The following is a 21730-nucleotide window of genomic DNA, read 5'->3' on the forward strand; positions in this document are numbered from 1 at the left end:
ATAATGTGGAATCTAAAGTTTATTGGCCCAAGTAAAAATTCCAGTAATAAAGGTTAGACAAAGCAAGACAAAATAACAAGGTGTTTGAGAGCAATTTGTAACGTGGGAAATATACATACGCCATAGCAGGTACGTACTAAGTAAGTAACAACTTTATTTACAGAGGGTAACACATAACAGTTAAAAACTGACGAACCAGTGGCCCCCTACCCTAAGTTAAAAATCAAAAACTATTTACGCTCATAAGATAATAAAAAAAAAAAAATCTAAATCTGGGTATGCACAACTAAAACTAAGCTAAGAGTTCTTGGATAAGAAATGTTTGCGAACAGAAGATTTAAAAGAGCCAATGGAGTCTTTCTTGCGAATGTCTAAAGGGATGCTGTTCCATAGTTTTGCTCCACTGGCCTGAAAAGTTGGCTTCCCTTCCGTTTTTCTATTATAGGAGGGGCACACTATGTTACATTTTCCATAGCGACTGGTTCTGGTGTGTCGGTCTGAGTTTCTCGTTAAAAGCTCTGTTATATAGCTCGGACAATTATTTTCATCTTTGATGAGCCTAAATATTAGACTGGTCCTTTTAAGGTTTAATTCTTCCTTAAGTGGCGGCCAATCGAGTCGTCTAAAAAGCGTCTCGCTTCTTTCAAGGTCACCGATATCAGCATCCAAGATTACTCGAGCTGCTCGCTTTTGCAGCCTGGATACGCGGTTAACGTTCTCTTCTGACGCAGTGCACCATGCAAATGAGCCCTACAACATTATTTGCTTGATCAAGGCGTTGATCAAAAGCTTACGCTCAGCTAGAGGCAGGTTACGCTTAATCTTCTTCAGCACCACAATACGTTGTGACACTTTCTTACAAATGTCATCTTTGTGTTCAGTAAAACTCAAGTGATTGCCTAATTTTACTCCAGTAATTTCTGTGAAGTTATTTGCTCAATCTCGCAACCGTTGCATGATAATTTAAGATTCGTGTCTGGAGCTTTCTTTTTTAGTCGTTTGCCAGTTACTAGAAGAATTTCTGTTTTAGAGGCATTAAGTACCATCTTGTTTTCAGATGACCAGTCGGCAATCTTGTTTATGCCTTTTTGGAGCCGATGCTGAGTTGCAGGTGGATCGGTGACTACAGCGGAAGTACTTAAAGTAGTGTCGTCTGCGTACATGTCTACTGTTGACTTAGAGACTGAGTTTGGGAGATCATTTACAAAGATGATAAATAGCAGTGCCTTGCGAAACACCGTGTGTGATCAGCCTGTATTCTGAATGCACTCCATCAATGACAACTGAGTTCCTTCTACCCTTTAAGTAGTTCGTTAAGAGCATCAATTCCCTAGATGTTATACCGTATGCTTCGAGCTTGGACAGAAGTATGTCATAATAATAATAATAATAATAATAATAATAATAATAATAAAAATAATAATTTAATATTCATATTGCGCAAATTAACATGTGGATATGATGAAATGCGCATCACAACACTTTTCGGGGGACTTTGGCCGGACTGCATCAGCAGTTTACAAACAATCGAAGGAAACTCATTTGGAGATGCCCCCTCCCCCCCCCCCCCGATTCCTAGTAAACAGGCCAGACCACATCACAGTAGTCTCGTGAGTGGGTTCTTTAACGTCCCCTGGCTAACCAAGCTAACTAATTACAAGATCCAGGAGACGGGATCAATTAAGTCATGGTCAATTAAGTCGAAGGCCTCCTTGTAATCCACAAATACAAGCCCACTGACTTGGTCTTTATCCATGTAAGATAACAACTGATCCGTCAGCCGAATGAGAGCTGTCTCCGTAGAGTAGGATCTTCGGAAACCTGACTGCAAGGTGTACAACAAGTTGTTGTTTCTCATGTAGTTGTACAGGGCTTGGTGGATATGTTTTGTCAAAAATTTTTGATAGTAAAGTGAGTGCTGAGATTGGACGATAATTGTTCTTGTCGGCTTTACTTCCTTGCCCCTTGTAAATAGGCGTGACTTTGGCAATTTTCCATACAGACGGGAAATTGCCTGTATCAATGCAGTGGTTAATAAACCGACTTAGTGGTAATGAGATTCCAGGGGACCGAGACCGTCAGATCCCGCCGCCTTGTGGGATGGCATAAGTTTTAGCAACTCCTCGATCTTTTTCGGTGTGATATGTGGGATGATGAACTGTGGTTTTTTTAACGCTTTCTGCTGTAAGGTCCTTAATGTGTTTAAGAGGAACGCGTGACGATGAATTTGGTGGTTTATTTCGTAGCAGTGTCAGGGGCTGCTTCACAAACCAGAGGTTTAGACACTCAGCAATGTCAAGTGGATCTGTAATCAATTTAGCTTCTTCCTTCAGCTGACGTATAGGAGCATGATTGTTTACGTCTTGTCTCGTTAGGTTCCTGATGAGGTTCCACAATCTTTTAGGATTATTTTTATGTTCAGTAAATTGGTTCTTAAAAAGTTGCTCCTTGGCATTCCTTATCAATTTGCACACCTCATTTTTAGCGCGTTTGAAGGTAGCCCAGTCAGTAGAACTTTCAGAAACTCTAGCTTTCTTTAGTAGTTTGTATCTTCTTCTCATGGCGTCGTTAGTTTCTGTAGTGAACCAAACTGGCTGGGCATTTTTTCTCACTCTTTTCTCTTTCACGGGGATGTGAGAATCAAGGATGTCAGTGAAATTTTTATACCAGCTGTCGACAGTATCCTCGAAAACAAAAGCTGTCGTAAGTATCCTCGAAAACAAAAGCAGTGTCCCACGGGGTCTTGCTCAAATCATCTACAAATTTTTTAGCAGTGTTACTCGAGTTATTCCTTTGCGGAGTCAGACCTTTGTAGCGTCGAACCACCATTGTTGGAAGGTGATCTGACATTCTAATATTCTTGTTTGTACACACGTTAACCTTTCCGAGTAACTTCACCAGATATGATCTAGACACTTTCCTGGAACGGGCCTTGTAACTTCTTTGACGAGTTGGGTTAGGTGTGGCAGGTTAGTTAGTGTTTTAATGAGCTTGTGTTTACTTGCCTGATTTGCATTTAGGAAGTCAACATTAAAATCTCCTGAGAGAACCATTTCTTTGTTCAACAAATAGGCTTTTTCGATGTTTTTGCAATGCTTGAGTCAACCTCAGACGTGGACGACGGGGGTCTATAGACACCAGCAATGAGCAATGAGCGCTTTGATTTAAAAGGGCATACTTCAATCCAGAGCATTTCGGTTTCAGTTGTCATCAGATCTGGGCGACTTTTTGCTTGTAGTTTGTCATTCGCATGAATAATTATTCTTCCCCCTTGCTTTCCAACTCTGTCATTACGGAATAAGTCATATCCATGTACTTGGTAAAACGAGTCGGGCCTTTCACTGCTACAAAAGGTCTCGGTTAAGATTAGTACGTCAACTTTGTTTGCTGAATCCTTGTGGGCATTAAGCTACAACGAGAGTGAGTTGTTTAAACTTAGCGTCTGTTAGGTGTTGAATGTTCCATTGCCCAATCCTTATTCCTCTGCCCTGACTTGAAACGCGTAGGTAGATGGGACCAGGGTTCAAAGCAACATCATTCGATGGGACCAGGGTTCAAAGCAACATCATTCGAAAGGAAGATCAAATTGGCAGCCAGCATGATATTAAAGAAGCGCAGAGCACGTGTGAGCTTTGGAGCGGGCGCCATCTTGAAGGATTCTTTCGCGCTAGATTTCAAACTTCTTACGTTAGGATTTATCTCCGCTTGATTCGTATCTTTAGCAATCACCAAAGCCTCCAAATTTTTGTTATTCGCCAGATTCCAACGACTTATTGACAGCTGCACAGCAAGTAGATACGATAAGAGGCATATCATGAGAACGCCACCAAGACACGACCGCATGGTTCGACTTGTAACTTGAAAGTGAGTGTCACTGGTGTCACAACGGTAGCATTACGAAATAACTTGAACCCAGTAAGGAGTAACAGAAGTCAACGTGTTTAAAAATATCAGTATGATAAAATTCGTCCAGTCATTTACTAAGAGGTTAGTTGGTATTTCAAAACACAACAATAATTGGGAATCCATTTACCTCTCTGCTGTTTTTCTCCATGTCAAAATGATTCCTAAAGCTATCAACGAATATTCAAATTAAAAAGACAAAAACACCTAGATCCATGACTATTATGAAAATGAAGTATTGTTATTTTTCCATTTTCCATTAAATATTGAAACTTGAAATACAAAATTTAAATATGAAAAAAGAAAACAACGATAATCTCATTCCTGCTGTACATGGGGTTCATTTGCAAACATCGAAGAGGACATTTTCAAGTAATAACACACACAGCAAAATAAAAGAAATCTTATTAGTTTTCCGCCATCAGGCGGGTTGACTAGTTTGGTCCGAAAAAAAACAAAACGCTGTCAAGAGAGTCAGTGTATACTGAATTTTTTTTCTTTTGGAAAAAAAATAGAAAACCAAATAGGTCCGAATAGGATATCAAGTCAGAAAAACTGCGGGTTTTTTCCCGAAAACCAAAACCAAATGCTAAGAAAAAAATAAAAACCGCAAACTGATACTGACACCAAATTTGAAAAGCCATATTTTTTCGCGCAAAAAACGAAAAAGCGATTTAAAATATGAAAGAACGACCCACAAGCCTCCCCTTATAAGAAGAGGGTATAAGAAGTACTTGCCTCGTCACTTCTCCACTATTCATGAGGGTATCAACCTCAGCTTTTTTACTTGCTACGGTGGCCAATTTACAATTTCAACTCAGTTGATATAACCAAATTACCTTGTTGCCCCCACCGACGCAGCACCACAGTTTCTTTAGAAACTTTCAGCCTTTATTCAATCTCATCATACTTTGATTAACATTACGTAATATCTTTTGGTGTGTGTGTGTATGTGGTTGGGGAGGGTTGGGGGAGAGGTATTCGCAGAGACCTAGTATTACAATTGTCGCCTTAGGGCACATTCTATGGTCTTTGGTCACGTCACTTATCAGAAAACTTTCTGATAGCACCCCCCTTCTTACAGAACCAGAAATTTATGAACGTCCCCGTGGGAGGGAGGAGAGCAGACTCCTTTGAACGCTAACGGCATTTTGAAAGATGTTGGAAGAAAGTACTTCCTTTTTATTGTCAAACCAACATTGTTTTCTTAAACACCCGTAATGTGTCACTCATTACCGTGACGACTATATTTATAGAATTGCAAAACTGGCTTAAGATAATGATCTGGAACAGCTGTATGCAGACGGCCTTCTGTATGTGAATTCAATGCTGTTTAAGACAGTTCGACAGTTCGATCTGAGTTGAAGTGACGGAGCAGCGAGAATATACTCCAGGTATTTACTTCTTTGTAATATTCCAAATATCGATAGGTGAAATGTTAGCAAAATAGGTCACGGACTTAATTGAGTGAAGGACGGAAATATCAAACCTATCGGAAAAATTAACTGCACTTTTTGCATCCTCGATGTTTAACTCAAGGCAATTATGAAGTACTTCAGCCATTCTTCATTTACGGGGCTACAAAACATCTGTAGATTTGTTAAAGGCTGATAGATTTGTTAGCTTGACATTAAGCTATCTGTAGATTTGTTAGCTTGACATTAAGCACTTACTAACGTTTCCCATGCCGCTTTCCAATAATAATGATAATAATATATTTACTTATTAATGTGTTATTATAAATAGTGGTGTGTTAGTTATTCAGGCTCTCTCCGCTGGAATAAGATAAGAATTATAACAACATATTTACATTTTCGTGTTCAGTCAGTTGTTGAAGACACGTGCTTGGTGGCGCGGACAACTAAATCGGAAGAACAAGAAATAAGTAATCTTTGGAGGAATTACCTGAAATATTACTGCGGAAATGTAATTGCAAAGGTAAGCCTGGAAAGGTAAGTGTAACTGGAATGCTATAAAATTCCTTAGTTACCGTCATGACATGAACCGAATATGGTAATTTAAATTGTTCTCGAATTGCAAATGTGCAGAGCGGTGCCTTCAATATGGCCTCCGCTAACATGTACGGCGATTTAAGCAGAAAAGGAAAAGGCTTTTGTTTTTATCAAATATTTCAACTTAATTCATGTACATAAACTAAGTTATACTAAAATGTTAAATGAAGGGATACACGCAAGTGACTATTTTCACTTCCCCTCAGCTTAACAACTGAAAACAGGAAGATGGCGTCTAGAAGGACCATATGGGGTTTCTTAATTGCTTTCTGTAAGCATTTTTATGTTTATTAAAACGGATATCGAGCCAAAAGAATAAATATTTCACATGAGCTTATTCCACAGCAAATCACAAGCTGATATAAGACTCAAGGTATCTTGCCCTGCACTTGTTGCTTAGATGACATTAATTTTTTAAAAGACACGTTTCGACCATCATCTTCAGTTAATATATTTACGAAGTAATATTTTTAACTGAAGATGACAGTAATTACTTTCGAAACATGACTTTTATAGTTAGTTATATAGTTATATTGTTATATAGTTTATATCTGACCACTTGCAGCCCAGAGGCTGAATTACGGATGCAGTGTAAGGTTCAGAACAGACGTCAGCATATCAGGCGCCTTCTGGCAGCCGCTTCAGTCTATGGATCTCACCTTCCCACCCATCCCACCCCAGGGGAGGACATCCATCACACAGTAGTCTCGTGTGTGGGAAATTAACGTCTCCTACCCCAACCTTGCAGGAGACGGGACCTCCATTTATTCGTAAATGGAGGTCCATTTTAAAAATGGATTTTAAAATTTTAAAAATATTCCATTTTAAAAATATTCCATTTTAAAAATGTCATTTATTTTCTCAAATTTGTTACATCATCTGCTCTTATCTAGCCTTGTTGCTTAAATGTTTAGGTCTGAATAGAATGCACTCGCGAGAAGATTAGGAATCTCAGCGCGATAGAAACACTTGGCGGAAGGCGACTGTTGGACGGGGACCCGAAACATGTTCCACTGCTCCTTCTTAAATTAGGTGACATCCAGCACAAAGGTCCTACTTTGGTCGCTTTCACGGCTTTCCGGTCTACGATCCTCCCATGGGTAGGAACGGGCTTAACGAGCCAGCAGCAGACCATGTCCGTGACATAAAAAATATTCAAATTATGCAGCGCAAGCGTTTGGCTGAGCAAAATACAGTTTAATGGCTCTTTGTTTGATTTTCAACCAAATCGTGTTGCAAAACAGTTTTTTCTCTCATTATTAAGCAACCAGCCGTATCCCCTGCGCCTAGAGAAAGCAAATTATTTTTATTGTTGATGTTCGGCATCAAAGGTGCGCTCAAGTAATAATGTCATTTATATCCGTCATGAGGAGAGACAAGTTTATTAAAAATGCGTTTGTAGAAAATTTCATCGCAAGGTTAATGAATCAGTAGTGAACCGAAAGATCGAAAGAAAAGATCATATGTGTATTTTACGGAAAAGAATTTCTCCATACCAATTACACGAGAACATAGGATGAGGTCTACATGTGTACAAACATGAATTTGTTATCCGCTCGTTTATTTCAATCGGTGCGCGATACATTCTCGCTGGTTAATATCTTGCACTTAATATGATGCTGAAACGAGCAATATGTTTCTTGTGCTTGAAATTAAAAACCAGTAGATAAATTATGTCTAAATATCCCTGCCTATGTAACAGATCAAGCGAGGTTTCAAAGCATCAGCAAGTATTCCGGCTGAACCCGTCCAAAACCAAGATATAAATAGTCTGTGTGGTTTCTTTCCTTTTACTTCTTGTCGATGCGGATGTATCAGTTCTTGCAGGTGGGAGGTCATATCCTAACCTGTATCTTACTAATACAGGTTTTCACGGACATAACCAATGACGGCGTAATTTGTTATATATGGCTTTCAATGAAACGTCCTGTAGGTTATATTCTCCGTTCTGAACGTTTCTGGAAAATTCGAGGTGCTGTCTTGCAATGCTCCGGCGAAATTAACATATACCAAGACCCGGGCGGGGAACTTTTCTCTTTGTCCTCTCGTTTACTCTGATTCTACTTGCAGTTGCGCCAATAGCGGAAGTAAGCCTCCAGAGAGTTGTCCCATCGTTTAACTCAAGTCAACTTTTCCAAGCTCCAAAGGGACATTATGTAGAACTCAATTTCACCTTGGAGACGTCACATCCAACACCATGCCTTGATGATATGTACCTTGCGATTCGCGATGGATACAACAAGTCTGCCCATCTTCTTGGAAGATTTTGTGGAAGGAACATTTCTGGTATTGTGCGATCTAGTGGACAAAACTTGTGGATCAGAAAGTTTGGTTTTTCCAAGCATAAAATCAGGTTTTGGGTCTCGTACATCAACAAAACACTTAACATAACAGGTATTGTCTGCTGAAGTTACAAACTAAAACAATTTGTTTTAAAATGTTTTTAAGTCGACAGAACATGACAGAGGTGTAAGTATATGTCATTAATTTGTTCCCTTCTAGTCTACCCAAACCTTGACAACGTGGCTACAACTCAGTTTGTTCTTTTTAACCGAACCTCGTCTCTATGGTGTCCAGCACAAGGTGCACCGGCACCAATTATTGTTTGGAGAAAGAACGGCACAGTGGTACAGAACAGTACAAGTGTACAGTATCAGCTGAACATTACTGGAGAAAACTATGATAATTACAGCTGTGAAGTGAACAGACATGAAAAAAAAGAAATTCGTCTCGTCATTGAAAGTGAGTTTATTTGGAAATATTTGATTCTAAACCCAATAGGGCTGAGAAGGAAATACATTGCAGATTTGCAAAGTTTCCATGCCTCGCTGGTGAAATGAGCAAATCCTAAAGCTTTTTCACCTGCCTTCGCAACTGCGAGACTGACATTATCGTTGAAGCGACCCAACAACAATGAAATAGTATTGAGGATTCACGAGATAACGAGAGCGAAACTCAGCAATTACAACCAAAAAACCTAAATTTCAACAGACAGCAGGTAAATAAAAACAAGTTTTGTTGCCATATTCTAGGCTGCCCAAATCCTTGCAAATGCACCACAGTAGTTGGAATCATGAGTGCAGCTACCCGCATTGAATGCAGAGGAAAACATTTAAAGTCAGTTCCATGGGACTTGCCCCTTTCTACTGTGAAATTGTAAGCCTTTCAACTCGTTTTGTTTAACATGCATGTACTCGTAGATATCGTGGTGAAAATCAGATAGAGTAGCTACCATCTGGACTCTCCGACACCAACATACATACATACATACATACAAACGTTACTTCACCACTCCCCATTGGGGCTTTTCAGGGCCAATTCCCACCCATCCCACCCCAGGGGAGGACATCTACTACACAGTAATCTCGTGCGCGGGAAATTAACGTCTCCTACCCCTAACCCTGCAGGAGACGGGGCCTACGGATTATTCCTCCTTAACCGAGAAGACTAGAATATCTATCCATTTTTTGATTATAGAAAGGTAGCAAATTCTCCTCATTTATTTTAAGACCATGAGTATCGGTCCAGCCGGGGCTCGAACCCTCGACCTCCCGCACAACACAATCCGGCGTTCTAGCCAATTGAGCTAACCGGGAGGCGGTTTAACAAGAAGTTGAACCAAATGTCACTAAAGTTAAACATCCCAGCGGTCCGAAATCCTAACTCTTCGAATTTCATTGGCTTATTTTATTTCGGGAGCTCCAGCGGTCTGGATTTTCCCATTCAGACCCCGGGTACGGAGTAGTCCGAGTATTACAATCTGTTGCCTAACAACCGTTTGTAATTTAATAATCCTCCTCAAAAAGTGACTTCGATAGAAAACAAAAACTTACATTTCCAACTACAAAAAGAAAGAAACAACACGAAAGCAAGACGTTAAAGTGCCCCTGACATGAATTTTTTTTTTCTCGGAATTCCTAGCTTGATGCATATAAAAAACGAATTTAACCTTCAATCCAGGCGGAAATGTCTTCAAACCCCATTTTTGTAGTTCAAAACACGCGCTATCTGCGAACGAAATTGTCCCCTCTTCCTCGCGGCCAAAATGTCACGTGATTTTCTTTCGTGACGCCAAGTTGTGTACAGCCATCGAAACCAACATGGATTACAGATGGGCAAAAAGAGTGATATGATTCTATAATTTATAGAATCAGCAGAGTGACACTCGCTCAAATGAATCAATGACTCGGCTCTCACCTCCACACGTTCCGCAACTCAGTGTTTTGTGTACACAAAATTACGTCAAGAAGGCCGTGAACTAGGTCCCAGATTCCGAGACTGTTTTCACTAGAAAATAGTACCTTTTAGAGCGCAAAAATTCAAGTTTGAAAACAATGCAGAATATATTTTCCTTTTAGAGACTTGGGTACAAACCAAATAGAGGAGCTACCACCTGAAGTCTTCCACAACAACACAGAGTTGGTCAAACTGTAAGTAACTAATACCTATACCTAAGCTTGTGCTAATTTTAATGACGCGCGATGTGACAAGAATTACAATATACCATGCATGGTAGGTTAGTGAACCATAAAGGTAATGAAATAGGGTTGGAGGGTTTTCAGATCGGTAATATTGGCATAGAGGAGTAGGGCATCCTTCCATCTTCATAAATGACATTATACTGAAATTTTCAATTCCATTTTCCCTTTTTATCGGTGAATTTGTTTCATTTGGAAACGCGAAGAATTCTGGGTTGCCAACGCGGAAAGGGAAGGCAGAGAGAGCGCGAAATGTGATCGTCTTTGAAGGTTTTCCCTCTCAGGCGACAACTTTCAGGTTCCGTACTACGCACCACTTTCTCTAGTTCTACCAGTTTAGCTGTCGTATTTTCCTATATGATGGTAAGACAAAGATTTCAACATTTACAGATGGTTAGACGGTAATAAGATCAAGAAATTGAGTGGTGATTTGTTTTCTCAGTTAATCAAGCTGCAGTGGCTGTAAGTGAAAATTCATACTCTTATATCAGCCATTTTATGTTTCAGAACGTACCATTTCTTACAGAAAATAGAATTAAAAAAATTAACTACCGGAAACCTAGTACGGGATTGAATTAATTTCCTCAAGATTTGAAAAAAAATGGTGATAATTACCGGACGTTTAAAAAGTTCCAAGTAAAAACTCATTAGGTATCATTTTTATACGAACCTAAAGGAGAACCAGATAGAGGAGCGTTCATTTCCAACTACACAAAGAAACAAACAACAGGAAGGCAACACGTTAAACTCACTAACCTGTATATACTCGTAGAGATCTACAGAACAATCAGATACAGGAGCTGCCACCTGGAGTCTTCAACAAAAACACGGAGTTAAATTACTTGTAAGCCATCAAAGTTTTGAATAACCATTATTTTTTTTCTAAGTATCTCAGCGGTCCAGAATCCTTAATCCTCGAATCTTATTGGCTTATTCCACGAGCTCCAGCGGTCCGGATTCTCCCATTCAGACCCAGGGTACGGAATGCTCCGAGTATTGCAATCTGTTGCCTAAATGTCGTTTGTAATTTGATAATCCTCCCCAAAAAGTAACTCCGATGGAAAGCAAAAAACTTACATTTCCAACTACACAAAGAAACAAATAACAGGAAAGCAACACGTTTAACTCACTAACCTGTATATACTCGTAGAGATCTACAGAACAATCAGATAGAGGAGCTGCCACCTGGAGTCTTCAACAATAACACGCTGAACCACTTGTAAGTCACCAAAGTTTTGAATAACCACTATTTTTTTCCAGGCATCTCAGTTGTCCAGAATCCTTAATCCTCGAATCGTATTGGCTTAGTCCGCGCGCTCCAGCAGTACGGACTTTCCGAGTATTTCAATTTGTGGCCGTTTATAATTTAATTATTCTCCACAAAAGTAACTCAGAAAGTTAAAACGCCAGGTGTTTACAGTTGATCACTGGAAATTTATTTCATTTAAAATCCTAATTTTCCTAAACAATTTCTCCGTTATAAATCGTTAAGCAAAGTTTTGAGGCCTTCTGTAAATACACACTTAAGACAAGTTACTCGAATGTAGGCATTTCTACCAAACATTGCAATACAGAAAACTCTGTAATTGTCAGTTGCCAGATCATGATCGATACTTATAAAGAGAAAATGTTTCAAAGTTTCTTTGTTTGCCTTCTAATCGCCTTTATCATTACGCTAATAAAAATATTTCTGTCAAAGTCTCTCTCTTTTCTCCGCTATCTATTCGCTAAAAAGTTGATCGGTTCATGAAAGAGCTTACCGTTACTACAGCCCTAAATCATTCGGTTCCTTTTGAGAAGCATTTCGTCAAAATTCTCTAACTTAATGAAGTGGTCTATAATAAACTGAAAATTACTCACGAAAAGAGAATATAGGGGATTACGGCGAGCTAAGACTTCCAAACTACGCGAATGTTCCAGCGTTTCTACGTTTTTAGCAAATTTGACAGAAAGGGAGAACACAAAAGAAAGACGTACATGCAAGTCTTCTCTCTCAGATCCCAATGTTACGGCTCTGTAGTTCCCGCCTCTTCCCTCTGTTTATTAATAGAACACTGATAATTTCTTATGAGACAAAGTTTCAACACTTCCAGATGGTTGCGTAATAACAAGATCAAGAAGTTGCGAGGTGACTCCTTTTCTCAGTTGGTCAAACTGAAAAAGCTGTGAGTGAAAAGTATATCCCGATTTTATATGGATAAGAACACCCATTTTTAGCTGACTATTTTTGAAGTCATCTTAAGAAAATATACAACAAAAATTCACAGGAAGCTAAAATTTTCACTTCAATGCCTGGTATATCCTCTTTTTAGGGACTTGGGTACAAACCAAATAGAAGAGCTACCATCTGAAGTCTTCCACAACAACACAGAGTTGGTGAAACTGTAAGTAACTAAGGATTATACCTATGCTTGTGCTTACTTTATTGAAGCGCGATGTGACAAGAATTGCTACATAACTCATGCATGGTAGGTTAGTGAGCCATAAAGGTAATGGAATAGGGTTGGAGGGTTTTCAGATTGGGGCAATATCGACAGAGAGGAGTAGAGCATCCTTCCATCTTCATAAATGACAATATACTGGAATTTTCAAATTCCATTTTCCAATTTTTATCGGTGAATTTGTTTCATTTGCAAATGCGAAGTATTCTGGGTTGCCAACGTGGAAAGGGGAGGCAGAGAGAGGGCGAAATGTGATGGTCTCTTAAGGTTTTCCCTCTCAGGTGACATCTTTCAGGTTCCGTACTACCCACCTCGTTCTCTAGTTTTACCAGTTTAGCAGTCGTATTTTCCTATATGATGGTAAGACAAAGTTTTCAACATTTACAGATGGTTAGACGGTAATAAGATCAAGAAGTTGAGTGGTGATTTATTTTCTCAGTTAATGGAGCTGCAATGGCTGTAAGTGAAAATTGGTACTCTTATATCAGCCATTTTGTGTTTCAGATCGTACCATTTCTTACAGAAAATAAAATTAAAAAAGTTAACGATCGCAAACCTAGTACGGGACTGAATGAATTTCTTTAATATTTGAAGAAATGCCGATAATTAACGGACGTTTAAAAAGTTCCACTCAAAAATTCATTATGTATCATTTTTATAGGACCCTAAAAGAGAACAAAATAGAGGAGCTACCGTCAGGAATCTTCAACTACACCACTGAATTGGTCAAATTGTAAGGCGGTTAACAAGTTTGTGCTCGATTTTGACAAATTGTTTTTTACTGTCATGATCGTTATCGTTATTAATTATAAAATAATCGAAATACTGTTTAACGAAACCATAGTCGTCGTGAGTGAGGGAACATTACTTTTGTGTTCACCATCGCGAAAACCACGACAGATATTTTTTAGCGACTGACAAAAAAAGCGTACTATGGCTATATTTACCCTCTATGACGCTCTATTTCCCTAGTCTTGGTTCGTTATTTAAATTTGAAAACTGCTAGTCTTGTACAGGCTCTGACTGCTTTATCTTGTTATCCACCAATAGATGGTTAAACAAAAACAAGATCACAAAGTTGTGTGGTGATTTATTTACTCCATTAGTCAAGCTGCAGAGGCTGTAAGTGGAGAACCTTTGAATATCCACCGCTGACCACACAATACTCCGTGATTTGTTATTCTACTTTTACTTAAAGAAAGTAGATTTACAACACGATTGATTACTAGGAATTGTCCTTACAGTGGTAATTATAAAGCTGTGTAACGCGATACATTACAGATAGTAACTAGTTGATCCTTCTTTATTCTCCGACTCCAAGTGTCGTAGTCGTAGACTTCTTCAGGAAGTTTTACAAGTACAACTAAACGCCTGTGTTTATAAGCCAGAGTTACGGGGGCCAATGACCATAGAGGCTTGGCCGGACTTACCAACAGGAACAGGCAAAGTTTTGTGAAAAATTTTAAAACGTGTAAGGCTAGGTGACAAAAATATTTTGGGGACCACGGTTTTAAAGGCGTTTAGAGGTGTTTTTACAGGCGTTTAGTTATACTAGTAAAACTCCCTGAAGAAATCTACGACAGTTAGACGGAACGCGTTAGAGAATAAAGAAGTTTTACAACTACTGTTCGCAGAATTTCTGCTCACTAGTTTATATTTAAAAAATTGCGAGGTGACTCCTTTTCTCAGTTGGTTAAGCTAAAAAGGCTGTGAGTAAAAAGTATATCCGTTTTTACATGCATGAGAGCACACGTTTTTAGATGACTATTATAGTATTAATCTTGAGAAAATATACAACAACAATAAGGAGGAGGTTAAATGTTCAACCTCAGTGCAGGATGTATCCTCCTTTTAGGGACTTGGATACAAACCAAATAGAGGAGCTACTACCTGAAGTCTTCCACAACAACACAGAGTTGGCCGAACTGTAAGTAAACAATGTCTATACCAATGCTTGTGCTTATTTTATTGACGCGCGATGTGACAAGTATTGCTACTTGTCACATCACATCTTACTAACCTACTCACGCATGGTAGGTTAGTGAACCATGAAGGTAATGGAATAGGGTGGGAGGGTTTTCAATAGACTGGAATTTTCAAATTCAACTTTCTAATTTTTATCGGTGAATTTGTTTCATTGCTAACGCGAGGTATTCTGGGTTGCCAACGTGGAAAGGGGAGGCAGTGAGCGCGAAATGTGATCGTCTTTAAAGGTTTTCCCTCTCAGGTGACAAATTTCAGGTTCCGTACTACCCACCTCGTTCGCTGCGCTCACTTGTTCGATTGTTTTTTGATACATTACAACTCGCGAATAAAAATCGTTTGTGCGCTCTTTATATGGAATAATCTCAGTCTATATCTTACTGAGAGCAACACATTTCTGAAAGACAGAAAATACGAACCTTTCATACATGAAATAGTCTACTTGGCGTTTTGCGTAAGAGTCGCTTGCAGCGTTAACTATTGCGCAATCGCATTGCATCACAAGTTTCGAAAAGATTTAATTACCTAATAAGCTAGCCCATAATCGTGAGTGACGAACCTTACTTTTATGTTCACTATCGCGAGAAAGCGAGAACCCTAAGAGATATTTTTTAACGACTGCGAAAGACTTCACCATGTTCATTGCACTATTCTCAATAGACGTGTACTATACTTACCATCTATTCGTCTAGCCTATCAAAATTTAAAAATTTCGAGCAGTTTTTTTCTCCATTGTCTTGCTAACCTAAAGCAACGTTTTTAAACTCTTGTAGGGGGTTAAACAATAACAAAATCAAGAAATTGAGTGGTGATTTATTTACTACTTTAGTCAAGATTCAGATTCTGTAAGTGTGGAACCTTTGAATATTTATCGCGCAGAAAGTCTTAGACAATAACCAGTTGATCCTTAACGAGGATGTGGAATTTGTCGGCAGTCATCCACCTTGAGCATATACCCTGGTTAACCATCAATTTACTTGAAAAGCCTTAACTGACTTCAGATGATCTTTGAATGTAAACTTCACATACCGACGATGAAGTTTTTTTAAGCACAATTGGTAGTAATGTCGCAATCTGATTGGCCAGTTTGCCGTAGTCAAGCAAGACGTGTCACGTAATGCATTGATCAGCTCGTCAATACTGACGTCCATATTGCGGTAAAAACGAAACGACAGTGGTTTAGCGTGGTCTGTACTCTTATCGACAACGATATTCGTCATCGTACCTTGGACAAAATTTGTTGCGGATTCCAACAGGATTTTGACCACTGTTATGACGAATATCGTTGTCGATAAGAGCACAGACCACGCTCAACCGCTGTCGATCCGTTAAGTATTCAAAATTCTTTACAGGACGTACTGGTTTACAGCGTGAAATCGGGTCTCTTTTGAGTGATTGGAGGCACCGATCAATCCATGTCGGTGGTCCAATTTCTAATCTCTATCTTATGCAGCGTCCTTTGCTGACATGAACACTTTGCTCTGCTTTTTAACGATTGTCACGATTTCTTATTTTTCTCATTGAAAACAAAACCTTAAATGTACAACCACTCAAAAACAATAAACAAGAGCAAAGCAAGACGTTCAACTCACTGACCTGTGTATGCTTGTAGACAACTAGGTGAAAATCAGATAGAGGAGTTACCCCTTGGACTCGTCGACACCAACAAGAAGTTGAACCAGTTGTGAGTGACTAAAGTTTATTGTAGCTATTTATTGTTTTCCTAAACATCTCAGCGGTCCGGAATCCTAACTACTCGAATTTCATTGGCTAATTTAATTTAGCGCGCTCCGGCGGTCCGGATTTTCCCATTTAGACCCCGGGTGCAGAACGCTCCGAGTATTGCAATCTGTTGCCTAATGACCATTTTTAATTTAATAATGCTCCTCAAAAAGTAACTCCGATGGAAAACAAAAACTTACATTTCAACTACAAAAAGAAACAAACAACAGGAAAGGAAGATGCTAAACTCACTAACTTGTATAAACTCGTAGACATCTGGATGGCAATCAGATAGAGGAACTGCCACCTGGAGTCTTCAACAACAACACGGAGCTGAAGTTCTTGTAAGTCATCAAAGTTTTGAATAACCAATTTTTTTTTCCAAGCATCTCAGCGGTACGGAATCCTTAGTCCTCGAATCTTATTGGCCTATTCGCGCGCTCCAGCGGTCCTGACTTTCCGAGTATTTCAATTTGTGGCCGTTTATAATTTAATCATTCTCCACAAAAAGTAACTTAGAAAGTTAAAACGCAAGGTGTTTACAGTTGATCACTGTAACTTTCATTTATTTAATATCTTAATTCTTGTAAACAATTTGTCCGTTATAAATCGTTAAGCAAAGTTTGAGTCCTTCTGCAAATAAACAATCAAGTTCCTCGAATTTGGGCACATCTACCATACATTGCACTACAGAAAACGATTCGGAAGGAATTCAATTCTTGGCCACGACGAACTCGATGCGTTAAATGACTACTTTGGTGACCTATGTACTGACCACGCCTACATAAAGCCAACACCTCTGGAGATTAGTGAAGACCAGGAAGTCCCAGAAATCTCAGAGCGACAAGTCCTGAATTCTCTCATGCGTATAAAGAAAACAGCAACCGGACCAGATAATATCCCGTACACTATATAGAAAGACCACGCCGAGCTATTCGTTCCAATTATCACCAGGATTTGGAATCTGTCTCTTAGAACACACGCCTGGCCTGTCTCTTGGAAAAAGTCAGACCTGAACCCCTTGCCGAAGGTTGATCTACCTATGGGAAAATCAGACTTTCGCGGAATAAATGTGACACCTGTCATCGCAAGATGCTTTGAGAAAGCTGTCTTAGGAACACACGCAAGGGAGACCTCCGATGAACATTCTGGGATCTCACAGTTTTCATACATAGAGGGAGGGAGCTGTACGAATGCTCCACTGACTATCCAACATACTGTCAATCAATATTTTGATATCCCAGAGTGCAAAGCGGTACGCCTATTTGCAATGGATTTCAGTAAGGCTTTTGACAGTTTGAAACAGGATCTCCTCTCACACAAATTGAAGCAACTCCCCCTTAGCCCTTATATAGTTAACTGGTATCTAAGCTTTTTGGAAGACAGGCAGCAGAGAGTCATTAGCAATGGATTTATTAGTAAATGAATAAGTGTCAACAAAGGTACCACTCAAGGAAGTGTCAGCGGCCGCACTTGTTCAATGTCTTTCTCCGTGATTTAGAGATACACTTGGACAATAAGAGCGTGCTGGTAAAATATGCAGATGATACAACCATTATCTCGCCTGTGATAAGTGATAATGACAATTCTATCGCACTGATTAATCAGTTTTCCCAGTGGTCTAGAAGTAATGATATGAGTAGTAATCCATCTAAGTGCAAGGAAATCATTTTCCGCAAGAAAGGTTGTACAATAGAGTTTCCTATTGTGTCTGGAATAACACAGACAGAAGAGCTTACTGTTTTAGGTGTAACATTTCAGGAAGATAGTAGGTTTATAACACATATTCGGGAAAACCTAATCAAAGCAAACAAGTGCCTGTTATATTTAAGATCTTTAAGGAAAGAAGGGTACAATCAGGCCGAAGTAGACCATCTGTTTCTAAATCTGGTTCTACCAAATATATTATACGGGCTGCCCGTATTTGGCGCTGTAAATTCCGAATTAACAACAATCCAATGTTTCTTTGATCGATGTTATAAGCGCAAGCATACATCCGACCACATTAATGTCTATGAATTGTTAGATCAACAAGACACACGTATCTTCAAGAATGTTTTTAATAATACAACACACCCTTTAAGAGCTATAATGCCAAAAAAGAAATCAACCAAGTACAATCTAAGGAAAGAGACAAGTCACCATCCTAAAATAAACACTGATAGGTTCAAAAACACGTTTGTCAACCGCTTAATTTTTAAACATAATCTAGTCTTATAATTTTTATCATGACTTTCTCTGTAATTTATATATATAGTTTCTTTTAATGTTGTAACATAGGATATGTGATTATTTATCTTATGCCTTATTAAAGATTCATTTCAAATTCAATTCAATTAAAAGCCGCATTAAATCCCTTCGCGTCCAGCTGGAAAATTGTGTCATTTGACTTAAGTTTTTCGGTGGAGCAAAGCCAAGATCATGATTTAAAAAGGCCATTGCAATAAAGAAATAAACAGATTCTCCAAACTTCAAAACATACATTTTGAAATTCCTTTCAACGACTTTCCTTGCCATTTAAAACTAAACAGAGTTAAATCTTTAAAGATGAATCTTGGCTGGAATTGAATAATACTTTCCGTAGGATCACTGACTGTTTTTGTTGAGAACCTCGTCGCGATATTCATTCAACAAGTGTTTGTTTGCCATTTAATCGAAAGTGTCCGTGCGCTTTTTTTCGCTCTGTAATTGTCAGTTGCCAGATCATTACCGATACTTATGAACAGAAAATGTTTTTTTGGAAGCCTTTAAATCACCTCTATCATTATACTAATAAAAATATTTTTGTGAAAGTCTCTCTTTTCTCCGCTATCTACTTGCTAAAAAATAGATCGGTTCACGAAGGAGCTTACCGTTACTACAGCCCTATATCACTGCGTTCCTTTTGATAAGCCTTTCGTTAAAAATCTCTTAATTAAGTGGTCGATAAGGAACTGAAAGTTGCTCACTAAAAGAGATCACTCTTCCGTGGTAATCTGTTGAAATTACGCTACAGCACATACTATTTCAAATAGCCGACTCTAAGAAGCTCTAAATTAGTAACTAAGAAAAGACCTTAGAATCAGGGAATATCAGTCTCTTAATTGAGTGGTCGATAAGGAACTGAAATCTGTTGAAATTACCCTACAGCTCATACTATTTTAAATATCCGACTCTAAGAAGCTCTAAATTAGTAACTAAGAAAAGACCTTAGAATCAGGGAATATTAGTAATTTTCGTAGAGACTCAAAATACAACCAAATAAGGATTTACCAACTGGAGTCTTTAATTACAACACCGAATTGGTCAACTGGAAATAGACTACGAGCAGTCCTCCTTTTTCGAGGAAATCAGTGGCGCTGATTTTCTTGACTTGCGCAACGGATTTTGCCTAAAAAGGAGGGTTTTCTCGTGGTATAACTTGCAAGGCAGTAAACAAGTTTATAGTTAATTTAAATATTTTACTATTATCCTTATCTTTATATTTATTATTTATATTTATTGATTATAAAATACTCAAGGATTGTCGAACGACAACTTGTTCCATAGTGATTTAATTACTGAGTCAGTCAAGCCATAATCTTTTTGTGTGACGAACCTTGATTTTAGGTTCATCATCGCGAGAACCCTAAAAGATATTTGTTAGCGACTGAGAAAGACTTCATCATGTTCGTATCACAACTCTCAATGGACGCGTACGATGGTTATATTTACCCTCTATTTGCCTAGGTTATTAAAATTTAAAAATTTTGAGCAGTTCTTCCTGCATTGTCTTGTTACCCTAAAGAAACGTTCTTAAACTCTTGTAGGTGGTTAAACAAAAACAAAATCAAGAAGTTGCGTGGTGATTTATTTACTCATTTGGTCAAGCTTCAGTGGCTGTAAGCGAAGAGCTCATGAATATCTACTGTTGATAGAGTCTTAGATAATAACCAGAGATTGTGGAATGTGTGAACAGTCATCCACCATGAGCATAGAATCTTGTTTATCATTAACTTAGGCCTCTAAACACGTCTCAGAGAACTTCGTATACCGGCAATATACTTCGAGTCAAAATTGTTGTACAGTCGTACGTGTTAAAAGAGCGAAATTGGGTCTCTCTTTTGGGTGATCGGAAGCACTACGCCGATTATTAAATTTCCTTTGCTGTGACTGTCGTTTTGTTTTAGGTTAAGTCCGGCTTAACAGCTTAAGACGAATTGTGCAATGCCTAAAATACCAATTTCAAAATGTATCGAGGGCTCCAAAATTTTCCCACGGTATCGGAAGGAAAAAATAATCAAGTACAGCAAGAAAAGAGAAGACGTTAAACCCAAAGTTGGTAATCAGCCATGAAAAGTCTCTTTTTACCTTTCATCGACACGTGGTTGGCTCACCCAGTCGAGCAGTGTTATTTGACGCTTATATGACATGAACACTTTGCAGGTTACATTTTCCAATGCTGAACAAAACCTTGAATTTATGACCATGAAAAGATACAAACAAAAGCAACACAAGACGTTCAGCTCATTAACCTGTATGTTCTCGTAGAAAACTCGATGCCAATCAGATGGAGGAGCTACCACCTGGAGTCTTCAATAGCAACACGGAGTTGACCGAATTGTAAGTCCCCAAAGTTTAAGATAATCAGATAATGCAATATTGAAATGTTAATCGGTTTATGCTTATATTTTTCTTAGCATGAGTTAGAATTCTCTTCATTTAGTGGGCGACGAGGAGCTGAGAATTACTTATACTAAAAGAGAACACTTTTCTGTGGAAATCTGTTCAAATTAGCCTACAGCACATACTATTTTGAACAACCAACTGTAAAAAGCTGTTTCACCAACTATATTAGAAAAGACCTTAAAATCAGGGAATATCAGTCATTTTCCTAGTGACTTAAGAACAACCAAATGAAGGATTTACCTCCTGGAGTCTTTAATAAAAAAAACCGAATCGGTCAACTTGAAATAGACTACAAGCAGTCCCTCCTTTTCGGCGAAATTCATCGCGCAAGTCAGGAAAATCAGCGAAAAAAATGGACGTAACGCTTACATTTACCCTCTTTTCGCCTGGACTATTAAAGTTTAAAAATTTCGAGCAGTTCTTCGGGCTTTGTCTTTTTACCCTCAAGAAACGTTTTTGAACACCTTTAGGTGGTTAAACAATAACACAATCAAGAAGTTGCGTGGTGATTTATTTGGTCATTTACTCAAACTTCGGTGGCTGT

General features: G+C 38.7%; 2 protein-coding genes across 3 annotated transcripts in view; both read left to right on the top strand.

Annotated features, from left to right (window-relative positions):
- The first annotated feature begins 5244 nt into the window (after positions 1 to 5244).
- LOC148743431 (uncharacterized) overlaps positions 5245 to 21730 on the top strand; it is a 95153-nt gene continuing 78667 nt past the window's right edge. The window contains exons 1-3 of one of the 2 annotated variants that reach the window (XM_088726403.1): positions 5245 to 5297; positions 5728 to 5855; positions 6122 to 6186. In XM_088726403.1, the coding sequence (XP_088582529.1) occupies positions 6144 to 6186 (43 nt within the window). In that variant the 5' untranslated portion in view covers positions 5245 to 5297; positions 5728 to 5855; positions 6122 to 6143. The remainder of the gene's footprint in view (positions 5298 to 5727; positions 5856 to 6121; positions 6187 to 21730) is intronic. The other variant, XM_088726407.1, reaches the window with a different exon arrangement.
- On the top strand, positions 17962 to 18786 carry LOC148743432 (uncharacterized). The gene has a single exon (XM_088738649.1). It carries the CDS (start codon positions 17962 to 17964, stop codon positions 18757 to 18759), a length of 798 nt encoding a protein of 265 aa, XP_088594775.1. The 3' UTR covers positions 18760 to 18786.

The sequence above is a fragment of the Stylophora pistillata genome, chromosome 1 (genome assembly GCF_964205215.1).
Source record: "Stylophora pistillata chromosome 1, jaStyPist1.2, whole genome shotgun sequence".
Lineage (NCBI taxonomy): Eukaryota > Metazoa > Cnidaria > Anthozoa > Scleractinia > Pocilloporidae > Stylophora > Stylophora pistillata.